The sequence below is a fragment of the Lolium perenne genome, chromosome 6 (genome assembly GCF_019359855.2).
Source record: "Lolium perenne isolate Kyuss_39 chromosome 6, Kyuss_2.0, whole genome shotgun sequence".
In the NCBI taxonomy this organism is placed as follows: domain Eukaryota; kingdom Viridiplantae; phylum Streptophyta; class Magnoliopsida; order Poales; family Poaceae; genus Lolium; species Lolium perenne.
Window position 1 is genome coordinate 195,699,555 of NC_067249.2, and position 11,807 is coordinate 195,711,361.

The following is an 11,807-nucleotide window of genomic DNA, read 5'->3' on the forward strand; positions in this document are numbered from 1 at the left end:
TGGCGCCGTTGCCGGGGAGGAAAGGTAAAAGGCATTCATACTTCGGTCCCAGGTAACTAAGTACTTTTCTGTTGCCGTTGTGTGTGTGCTCGAAGCTATTTCCTTTAGATCCTGCAATTGCATCTTTTTGTTTCTTGTTTACACTAGTTTGGCATAATGGACAACAATGAGCTTCTTATTCTATTTCCTGATTTAAGACATGGATGGTTTGATGCAAAAATTAAAAAACCTATCGAACATATTAGTATGAACGCTTTGAACACCATTGTTGCTAATGATATGAAAAATTCTAAGCTTGGGGAAGCTGGCTTTGATGAGCATGATATTTTTAGTCCCCCAAGCATTGAGGAGAAAATTTACTTTGATGATACTTTGCCTCCTATTTATGATGATTATAATGATATTGGTCTTTTAGTACCGCCTGTTATGGAGGATAAATTTGATTATGATTACAATATGCCTCCTATATTTGATGATGAGAATAATAATGATAGCTACTTTGTTGAATTTGCTCCCACTACAACTAATAAAATTGATTATGCCTATGTGGAGAGTAATAATTTTATGCATGAGACTCATGATAAGAATGCTTTATGTGATAGTTATATTGTTGAGTTTGCTCATGTTGCTACTAAAAGTTATTATGAGAGAGGAAAATATAGTTGTAGAAATTTTCATGTTACTAAAACACCTCTCTATGTGCTGAAATTTTTGAAGCTACACTTGTTCTATCTTCCTATGCTTGTTACTTTTTTCTTCATGAACTTGTTTATTTACAAAACTCCTATGCATACGAAGCATGTTAGACTTAAATGTGTTTTGAATTTGCTTCTTGATGCTCTCTTTTGCTTCAACTACTATTTCTTGAGAGTGCATCATTGAAATTACTGAGCCCATCTTAATGGCTATAAAGAAAGAACTTCTTGGGAGATAACCCATGTGTTTTTTTTACTACAGTACTTTGTTTTATATTTGAGTCTTGGAAGTTGTTACTACTGTAGCAACCTCTCCTTATCTTTATTTTATTGCATTGTTGTGCCAAGTAAAGTCTTTGATAGTAAGGTTCATACTAGATTTGGATTACTGCGCAGAAACAGATTTCTGTCTGTCACGAATCTGGGCAGAATTCTCTGTAGGTAACTCAGAAAAATCTTCCAATTTACGTGCGTGATCCTCAGATATGTACGCAACTTTCATTCAATTTGGGCATTTTCATCTGAGCAAGTCTGGTGCCACTTTAAAATTCGTCTTTACAGACTGTTCTGTTTTGACAGATTCTGCCTTTTATTTCGCATTGCCTCTTTTGCTATGTTGGATGGATTTCTTTGTCCCATTAACTTCCAGTAGCTTTGGGCAATGTCCAGAAGTGTTAAGAATGATTGTGTCACCTCTGAACATGTGAAATTTTGATTATGCACTAACTCTCTAATGAGTTTGTTTCGAGTTTGGTGTGGAGGAAGTTTTCAAGGGTCAAGAGAGGAGGATGATATACTATGATCAAGAAGAGTGAAGAGTCTAAGCTTGGGGATGCCCCGGTGGTTCATCCCTGCATATTTCAAGAAGACTCAAGCATCTAAGCTTGGGGATGCCCAAGGCATCCCCTTCTTCATCAACAACATTATCAGGTTTCTTCTCTTGAAACTATATTTTTATTCAGTCACATCTTATGTACTTTACTTGGAGCGTCTGTTTGTTTTTGTTTATGTTTGAATAAGTTCATCCTTGTGTGGGAGAGAGACACGCTCCGCTGGTTCGTATGAACACATGTGTTCTTAGCTTTTAATGTTCATGGCGAAGGTTGAAACTGCTTCGTTCATTGTTATATGGTTGGAAACGGAAAATGCTACATGTAGTAATTGGTAAAATGTCTTGGATAATTTGATACTTGGCAATTGTTGTGCTCATGTTTAAGCTCTTGCATCATATACTTTGCACCTATTAATGAAGAAATACATAGAGCTTGCTAAAATTTGCTTTGCATAATTGGTCTCTCTAAAGTCTAGATAATTTCTAGTATTGAGTTTTGAACAACAAGGAAGACGGTGTAGAGTCTTATAATGTTTGCAATATGTCTTTTATGTAAGTTTTGTTGCACCGGTTCATCCTTGTGTTTGTTTCAAATAACTTTGCTAGCCTAAACCTTGTATCGAGAGGGAATACTTCTCATGCATCCAAAATCCTTTAGCCAACCACTATGCCATTTGTGTCCACCATACCTACCTACTACATGGTATTTCTCCGCCATTCCAAAGTAAATTGCTTGAGTGCTACCTTTAAAATTTCCATTCTTTACCTTTACAATATATAGCTCATGGCACAAAATAGCTTAAAAACTATCGTGGTGAAGAATATGTACTTATGCACTTTATCTCTTATTAAGTTGTTTGTTGTGCGATAACCATGTTCCTGGGGACGCCATCAACTACTCTTTGTTAAATATCATGTGAGTTGCTATGCATGTTCGTCTTGTCTGAAGTAAGGGCGGTTTTCACATCAAATGGTTTGAGTATGCATACTGTTAGAGAAGAACATTGGGCTGCTAACTAAAGCCATGAATCATGGTGGAAGTTTCAGTTTGGACATAAAACCTCAATCTCTTATGAGAATATTATCTGTTGTTGAATGCTTAAGCATTAAAAGAGGAGTCCATTATCTGTTGTCTATGTTGTCCCGGTATGGGTGTCTAAGTTGAAGAATGATCAAAAGCGAGAAATCCAATGCGAACTTTCTCCTTAGACCCTTGTACAGGCGGCATAGAGGTACCCCTTTGTGACACTTGGTTGAAACATATGTTATGCAATGATAATCCGTGTTAATCCAAGCTAATTAGGACAAGGTGCGGGCACTATTAGTACACTATGCATGAGGCTTGCAACTTGTAAGATATAATTTACATAACACATATGCTTTATTACTACCGTTGACAAAATTGTTTCATGTTTTCAAAATAAAATCTCTAGCACAAATATAGCAATCGATGCTTTCCTCTTTGAAGGACCATTCTTTTACCTTTTATGTTGAGTCAGTTCACCTATCTCTCTCCACCTGAATAAGCAAACACTTATGTGAACTGTGCATTGATTCCTACATACTTGCATATTGTACTTGTTATATTACTTTACATTGACAACTATCCATGAGATATACATGTTATAAGTTGAAAGCAACCGCTGAAACTCAATCTTCCTTTGTGTTGCTTCAATACCTTTACTATGAATTTATTGCTTTATGAGTTAACTCTTATGCAATACTTATTGATGCTTGTCTTGAAGTACTATTCATGAAAAGTCTTTGCTATATGATTCATTTGTTTACTCATGTCATTTACATTGTTTTGATCGCTGCATTCATTACATATGCTTACAATAGTATGATCAAGGTTATGATGGCATGTCACTCCAGAAATTATCTTTGTTATCGTTTACCTGCTCGAGACGAGCAGGAACTAAGCTTGGGGATGCTGATACGTCTCCGACGTATCGATAATTTCTTATGTTTCATGCCACATTATTGATGATATCTACATGTTTTATGCATACTTTATGTCATTATTATGCGTTTTCCGGAACTAACCTATTGACGAGATGCCGAAGGGCCAGTTCCTGTTTTCTGCTGTTTTTGGTTCCAGAAATCCTAGTAAGGAAATATTCTCGGAATTGGACGAAATCAACGCCCAGGGTCCTATTTTTCCATGAAGCTTCCAGAAGACCGAAGAGGAAACGAAGTGGGGCCACGAGGCGATGACACAACAAGGCGGCACGGCCTGGGCTTGGGCCGCGCCGGCCTATTGTGTGGCCACCTCGTGTGGCCCCCTGACCTGCCCTTCCGCCTACTTAAGGTCTCCGTCGCGAAAACCCTACCACGTTCGACGAAACCAGAGAAAACCTTCCAGAGCCGCCATCGCGAAGCCAAGATCTGGGGGACAGGAGTCTCTGTTCCGGCACGCCGCCGGGACGGGGAAGTGCCCCCGGAAGGCTTCTCCATCAACACCACCGCCATCTTCATCAACGCTGCTGTCTCCCGTGAGGAGGGAGTAGTTCATCCTCGAGGCTCGGGGCTGTACCGGTAGCTATGTGGTCCATCTCTCTCCTATGTACTTCAATACAATAATCTCATGAGCTGCCTTACATGATTGAGATTCATATGATGATGCTTGTAATCTAGATGTCATTATGCTAGTCAAGTGGATTTTACTTATGTGATCTCCGGAGACTCCTTGTCCCACGTGTGTAAAGGTGACAATGTGTGCACCGTGTGGGTCTCTTAGGCTATATTTCACAGAATACTTATTCACTGTTATGAATGGCATAGTGAAGTGCTTATTTATATCCCTTTATGATTGCAATGTGTTTTGTATCACAATTTATCTGTGTGCTACTCTAGTGATGTTATTAAAGTAGTTTATTCCTCCTGCACGGTGTAATGGTGACAGTGTGTGCATCGTGTAGTACTTGGCGTAGGCTATGATTGTGATCTCTTGTAGATTATGAAGTTAACTATTGCTATGATAGTATTGATGTGATCTATTCCTCCTTTCGTAGTGTGAAGGTGACAGTGTGCATGCTATGTTAGTACTTGGTTTGGTTATGTTGATCTGTTATGCACTCTAAGGTTATTTAAATATGAACATTGAATATTGTGGAGCTTGTTAACTCCGGCATTGAGGGTTCGTGTAATCCTACACAGTTAGTGGTGTTCATCATCCAACAAGAGGGTGTAGAGTCTAGCATCTATCTATTTATTCTGTTATGTGATCAATGTTGAGAGTGTCCACTAGTGAAAGTATGATCCCTAGGCCTTGTTCCTAAATACTGCTATCGCTGCTTGTTTACTGTTTTACTGCTTGTTTACTTCCTGCAATATTACTACCATCAACTGCACGCCGGCAAGCACTTTTCTGGCGCCGTTACTACTGCTCATATTCATTCATACCACTTGTATTTCACTATCTCTTCGCCGAACTAGTGCACCTATTAGGTGTGTTGGGGACACAAGGGACTTCTTGCTTTGTGGTTGCAGGGTTGCATGAGAGGGATATCTTTGACCTCTTCCTCCCTGAGTTCGATAAACCTTGGGTGATCCACTTAAGGGAAACTTGCTGCTGTTCTACAAACCTCTGCTCTTGGAGGCCCAACACTGTCTACAAGAATAGAAGCACCCGTAGACATCACATCCCCAATGATGATGAGTTCACGCTACCTTCGGGTGTTGTAAAACGTGGGCTCTTCTTGGCCGTTGGTTCGTCTCGCGTAGAGATAGCCCTACTCTAAAACTTGCACTTGGGGGAGAACCTCAGCGTCGTGTCATAGTTTAGCGAGGTTGTTCCTAAAACCTTATTCTCACATTGATCCTCATTATGTCCAATCGTACCACGGTGAAAAAAAAGGCACCCTCTTGTACCGCATTGGGTAGATCAGAGGTGTTGGATGTCCCTTGATTATAGTCTTGAACCTGGCTAGCAATCTCTGGCTCAATGGCCGAGCAATATGAACTCGGACATAGTCTTCAAGCTCTAGTCCAGTTTTGTCCACATCAACCTCAATCGCCTGCCCAAACATGGATCCAATCAACTTGCCACATGCCCCATTTTGCGTTTTCCAAGGCACATACTAAGTGTGTTCATGACAGTCTGTGATGGCTATGCGTTGTTAATCAGGCAAGCAACTCCGTAATGAATTTAGGGTCCTCCACCTATCACAAATTTATAGTCTCCTTCTGAGGTGAATGTAATGATGAAAAATTGTTCTTTAGGGGCTTGAAGAACATCTTCGCTCGTATGTGCCATACTTTCGAGAAGTGAGCATGGATCAATGTGTAATTTGCCACCTTGATCGAGTAATAACGTGTAAACAAGCGCCATACAATGGGTGTTTCCACTGGTTCAACCTCCTCCATGCAAAACTCGTCTTCTTAATTCACCTCACATGTCAAGTCTATCTTCAGACATGCGTTCTTCTTCTCCATCGTCAGGCCATCCTAGTTGCTATCCAGATTTCAGTCGTTTGACCGTGGGATCACGAGTTGCTGATACGTTTATGCCAAAACAAGTTCATCGGGGGTCAGCAACTTTGGGTGGGTAGGATCCTCACTGGATCCCCCTTTTCACCCCTACCATCGGTCAGCGTTGTACCTTGCATCGGCACATGTTTTGGGTCGGCGTCTGGATCGTATGTTATCGACTAAAATTATACCCCTCGTGAACACATGTATTTGTAAAAAAAAAGGAAAACGCTTCTCATCCGGCGACCGATCGAGGGAAAATGATCGGTCGCTCGGTTCCGCGTCCGCTGATGGGCCCGCGGCTCACTGGCTTGGCTGGAATTTCGGCCCATTAGCTATTCGCCCACATGGCCCATCAGCTGATCGCCTGTTAGGCCCAGCACTCAACACATACAGACCAATTGTTGGTGGACTGCTTCAATTCTTTGTGCACCCGATTTTTGTTGTATTCATGTGTGACTTTTTGTAAAGATAGTTGGTGTTTTTTTTGTTGTAATTCAATATGTACCAAATTAATTTTTTCTTGACCACTTTGCAGTGTTTGCAAACATATATATTTTTGTTTTAATTGTTTCTGACTTTTGTATAAATAGTTAGTGGATTTTGTTGTACTTCAATATGTAGCAAATTAATTGTTACTTCACCACTTTGCAGTGTTTGTAAATATATGACTTTTGTTGTAATCGTTTGACACCTTTATAAAAAGAGTTTGTGACTTTTGCTGTAATTCAATTTGTAGCAAATTAAATGTCGCTTGACCACTTTCCCTCATTTTGCAAACATATTGATTTTTTATTGTAATCGTCTGTGACTTTTTGTAAAAGAAGTTGGTGACTTTTGTTGTAATTCAATATGTAGCAAATTAATATTTTATTTTCTATTTTTATAAACATATGGATTTTTGTTGTAATAGACTCCAGTTTTTGTTAATAATATTGGCTACTTTTGTTGCAAATTGATCTCCAGCAAAACAATTTGTTGGTTTAACCATTTTATTGTGACATTATTTTTAAAAAATGTTGCGACTTTTTGTTGTAAAAGTATATTTTTTTGTATACGGGGTGACTGTTTTTATTGTAACACCCTCTACCCTAAGGACAAATCAGCATGGTGGCATATTTATCGTAAATACCGGGAAGGATAGAGCAAAAAAGATACACTTTTTCGTTCTTAAGTGAAGAAGTTAGGACCGCGGGTTGATTTCTCAAAAACTAAGGGCCAAAATGCTAAACTGCGCTGTGGCTTGTTCTGGACGTTAGATCTCCATCGGAAGGCTGGAAAGACGATCGATTTTGGGCAACTTATCAGCCCACCGACGCCTAGCGTCCGCCTAAAAAAGAAGGTATGACCACATGATACGAGTAGGAATGTACGATACGCGTCAAGTCTGGATTGAAATTTCGGAGCATATCCTATTTGCCAGCAAGCAACAGGCCAACAGCTGCCAACATCTTTGACAATAATAAAAAAACGCCGTCCGGTTTGTTTTTCTTATCTTCTCTATGCACCCTTCGGCCTCCGTCTCCAAAGTCCAAACCTTCCGCTGACATTTCCGTAATCCCCATCGCTCAGAAACGCAAGGGAGAGCATCACATTCCACCCAAACCCGAGCTCCTCCGGAATCCGAGATGGCCAGAATCGAGAGCGGGTCTCCGCGGGAGGAGAGCGAGTCATTTCTGAGAGGCGAGAGGTTGACCGGTCCTAGGCGGGAGGCGGCGGCATGCGTGACCTGGCGGGTGACCGTCGAGGCGGCGCTGAATCGCATGGTTAGTGCTTGTTATCGGCATGGAGCTGATTTGGTTCTCGCATCTGTTGTTGGTGATGTATTCGTAATGCCTACAAAATTTGCTATACCATTTTGAGCATCTCCGAAAATCAAGTATATGTAGTAGCAGCTTACGGAGTACTACTGTTAACTAATACTACTTTGCAACCAGTGCTAATGTCATTCAGATGCGCTCTGATTATGGGAAGCTGGAACTTTAAGACGCAGAAAGCCTGAAAGAGAAGAGGATTTATCAAAAAGTAACTGAAACACCAGAATATCCAATTTGATCTCTGTAGGTGGAGTATATCATTTTAGGAGTCTAGTTGCAGTATATGTGGCAAGCTCGATTGTTTCGTATGAACATGTTTTATGAACAGTATTTTCGTATACCCTTTTAGTTCTGGTGAAGTGTAGATTATTTTAGTATTTAATGCATGATTATTTTAGTTCTGATGGTTTATGACTTAGTATGAGAGAGTAACTTATAATGCTCTGGCTTATGCTTCCGCCTGAGATATGATTAACCACTATGGTTGAAATAACCTTTAACTAGTTCTAAAGACTAACTTTGGGCTATTTAGTATTTACTGAATCATCTAGACCTTGTACTGAAGTTTGGACATTGTGCGCCAGAGTAAATGGCTGGTGGCTGGTTCTTTTGCTTTTGCTGCTCTCTGGAAGCGTGATGCTGAAATTATGTGGGCTATGATGGGTGCCGTTGTGAACACTATGCTTTCGTCAATTCTTAAAAAGTTGTTCAGCCATGAAAGGCCAGCGCCGGCTTTGCGATCTGATCCTGGGATGCCATCATCCCATGCCCAATCCATTTTCTATGCTGCAGTGTTTCTGGTTCTTTCAGGTATGCACTTCAAGATTTCATTCAATCAACTATATTCCTACTACTTTCGGTATATTCTCCTGGCAACATCAAAGGCATAAATGCTGATTGGAATTGTCTTGGTTTATTTCAATAATGACACAACATGTAGGTATTGTGTCTCCATTTTTGTTGTATGGCTCGCCTATTCCAGTAAGCGCAATGTACGGATACTAAAATATATGAATTATGCTACTTTTGTGCTAAACAAAGGAAATATGTTTGTATCAATTAGTGATTGGGGTATAAAAATACTGTCGTGGACATTAGAAATCAAATATTCTCCAATTAAATGGAAAGCACAACTTATCTTATGTGGCTTCTTTTTCAAAACAGTGTTCTATTGGCTTGGGACAAATTATCTGGCTGTGATTCTCGGGGCCACGACTATAACATCGGCCTCCTACCTAGTAAGATTTTCTCCTTATCTGATTAGAGTTGCTGTGTCATATAGCTCCATTGGTCTCTTTCACCTTTAAACCCACTCTTATGTCATAATTTTCAAGTTCTTCAACACATTCTAATAATAAACTCCCTTATATGCAGTCGTGGTTACGAGTGTCGCATCGTCTCCACACTCTGAACCAGATTCTAGTGGGTGCTATTGTTGGATCAGCCTTCGGTGCTCTGTGGTTTGCGCTTTGGCATTTGCTTGTGCATGAAGCGTTTGATTCCTCACAATGGGTCCAAGTTCCCATCATTCTAGGTTCAATAGCGTTCGGTGTTGCCTGTGTTGTCCACATCATTCGTCGGTGACTCATGGATGACCCTAGGGATGGTTATGTATTTTTCTATCCTATAGGGTTTTATATGCAATGTCTTTCAGTTTCCACGTTTGTTGGTTCATATACCTTAATTTTCTATTAATGAAATATGTGGTTGATCTCAAAAAAATAAAAAAATAGAGATACATATAGGTCCAATTGGTTGGTGGAGAGGCTATTTACTTTGCGAACCTTCAATTCTGAACAGAACCAAATGTAGGCCTCCCAACCCTACAACCAAGGATAATAGAGAAAGTAGTTTATTCAGTTTTTCAAAGTAATTGAGGATGAAATCTGAACATACAAAGAAAAGGAAAGTAGCCAAGTTCTTTGCTCTCACCAGTTGAGCTGCTGACTACATTCAAGTTGCAAATGGTGTCACACTGCTCCTGCTGAGCCTGCACATGGGTCACCAAGTACTCAACTGGCTTGGGTGGCTCGGAATTGTTCTCGAGCATAGTGGTAGCATTCAGTTCCTCCTGTGTAAACTCTAGCTCCACATATCGCTCAACGCGCAGCAGGTCTGACATCTGCCTCACAAATTCTTCAAGAGTTGCATTTCTCAAGCTTTGCATATCTTTTTTTTTTCGAAATGTCAAGCTTTGCATATCTTCTGTCCCGTGTCCCGTAGTGTGAAACTGTGAACAAGATCGTGCATTGCAAATGAAATCACACGAGCATGCAGCTAGAGCTAGCGAGCGCTAGCACTGGCCATACACTGAAGTACGTAGTAGCAGTACTCATCTTGCAGCACTGCAGCAGTACGTAGGACTCTAACCAGCACCTGCATCAGCCATATCTTTTGTCCTTGGCCATACACATTGCCTTGTGAGCACTGAGCAGTCAATGCCGTGCCGTCAAACCTCTCTCTCACCGGTCACCACGCACCCTGCAGCCGTGCCGTCCCACAGCAATGACGTACATCTGCTGCGATTGCACCTCATTTTCGTGCTACACTAAAGCAGGTGCCTGCTACCTCGGCGCGGCTACATGACAGAAATTGCATGGAGAGGCAACGTTCAGCTCATCGAGTCCCAACGAATCTCTGTGACTCTGTCTTGCATCGCAAAAGGGTTGCTGCTGCCTGCCGGGCACTGGTTGGTTTGCGCCGATCGAGTAAATCACGACGACCGGACTTGTTGAAGGCAGAGATCCATTGGACTCTTTGCGATCGACGAATGGATATATTGACCGGTCCAGTCCTAGCCCGGCAGTCTACATTGCGTGAGCTGCAGATTTCTCATCTTCCTAGCTGATCGACACCCCGTGGGCCGTGGCAAGTCTATCAACCTTGTCTCTCCTGTAGTCCTGTGAGGAGCTTGGCCGTACGTTGGCACGAGGCGTCAATGTGCGTGATAGGCGAGCTACAGCGTGTATATAGCAAACCCCCTACCCTTCCAACCAGCCAAGCCAGTAGCCCAGTACACTACTCCCTCCACCCTCCCTCTCCAGTTGCAGCAGCCTACCCGAGAGGAGCAGAGACCAAGCGAGCGCGCGAGCCATGGCGTTGTTCAAGATGGTGGCGACGGAGCAGCTGCTGGTGCTGTGCATCGCCCTCGCGATCGGGAGCAGCCACCGCGAGGCTCGCGGGACCGGCCTCTACCTCATCTTCCTCGCCGTCCTTGCCAACACCGCCATGCTCCTCCTCGTGGTCAGGATGCTGGCCAGCCGCGCGGAGGCCGCCTCCCTCCCCCCCGACGCCGACGCTGGCGCTAGGGCCGCCGCCGCGGGCAAGGGGATCGGCTCCATCGCCACCCGATGGAAGAGGGTGCTGCTGCGCGGGATGCTCGTCCTCGCCATCGGGCTCTCCGCCGCATCCATCGTTCTCGCGGTCGTGCTCTTCAAGGAGGGGTCCCCGCTGCCCGCTGCCATCTACTGGCCGATGGCAGCGGTGCCGATCCTTATCATGGTGCTGGTGCATGGCTGCTGCGCGTGGGTGGCCGTCACTAGTGAAAAACAGGCCTTTTGATCCGGGTGGTTAGGGCCTTTTGTCGCGGGCGGCCAGCCGCGACAAGCAAGGCGCGATAAAAGGGAGGCCTTTTGTCCCGGGTCGCTTACGACCCGCGACATAAGGTCCACCACGTGGCAGCCGCGGGGCGCGCAGGGCACAGGCCCTTTTGTCGCGGGCGGTATTACCACCCGCGACAAAAGGCCCTCTACGTGGCGCGCGCACAACGCTGCTGCTTTAGGGTTTGAGGGTGCAGACCCCTCCCCCCGCCACCGACCGCCGTTATTTCATTTTTCGTTCGAAAATAAAAGTTGCATATATTTGTACGCTACTAGAAGTTGTACACGTTCATTCATTATATATATATATATATAGATCGATCAAACAAATATTGGAAGCAAAAGTCGATTCCCCTTACGCATATTCGTAGATTCCCTACATATATACATG

General features: G+C 42.9%; 1 protein-coding gene across 1 annotated transcript; it reads left to right on the forward strand.

Moving 5' to 3' along the window:
- The first annotated feature begins 7,473 nt into the window (after positions 1–7,473).
- On the forward strand, positions 7,474–9,534 carry LOC127306517 (lipid phosphate phosphatase epsilon 2, chloroplastic). Its single transcript, XM_051337165.2, has 4 exons — positions 7,474–7,766; positions 8,402–8,627; positions 8,982–9,055; positions 9,192–9,534. The coding sequence occupies exons 1-4, from the start codon at positions 7,629–7,631 to the stop codon at positions 9,399–9,401; spliced, it is 648 nt and encodes a 215-aa protein (XP_051193125.1). The 5' UTR covers positions 7,474–7,628; the 3' UTR covers positions 9,402–9,534.
- Positions 9,535–11,807: the final 2,273 nt, after the last annotated feature.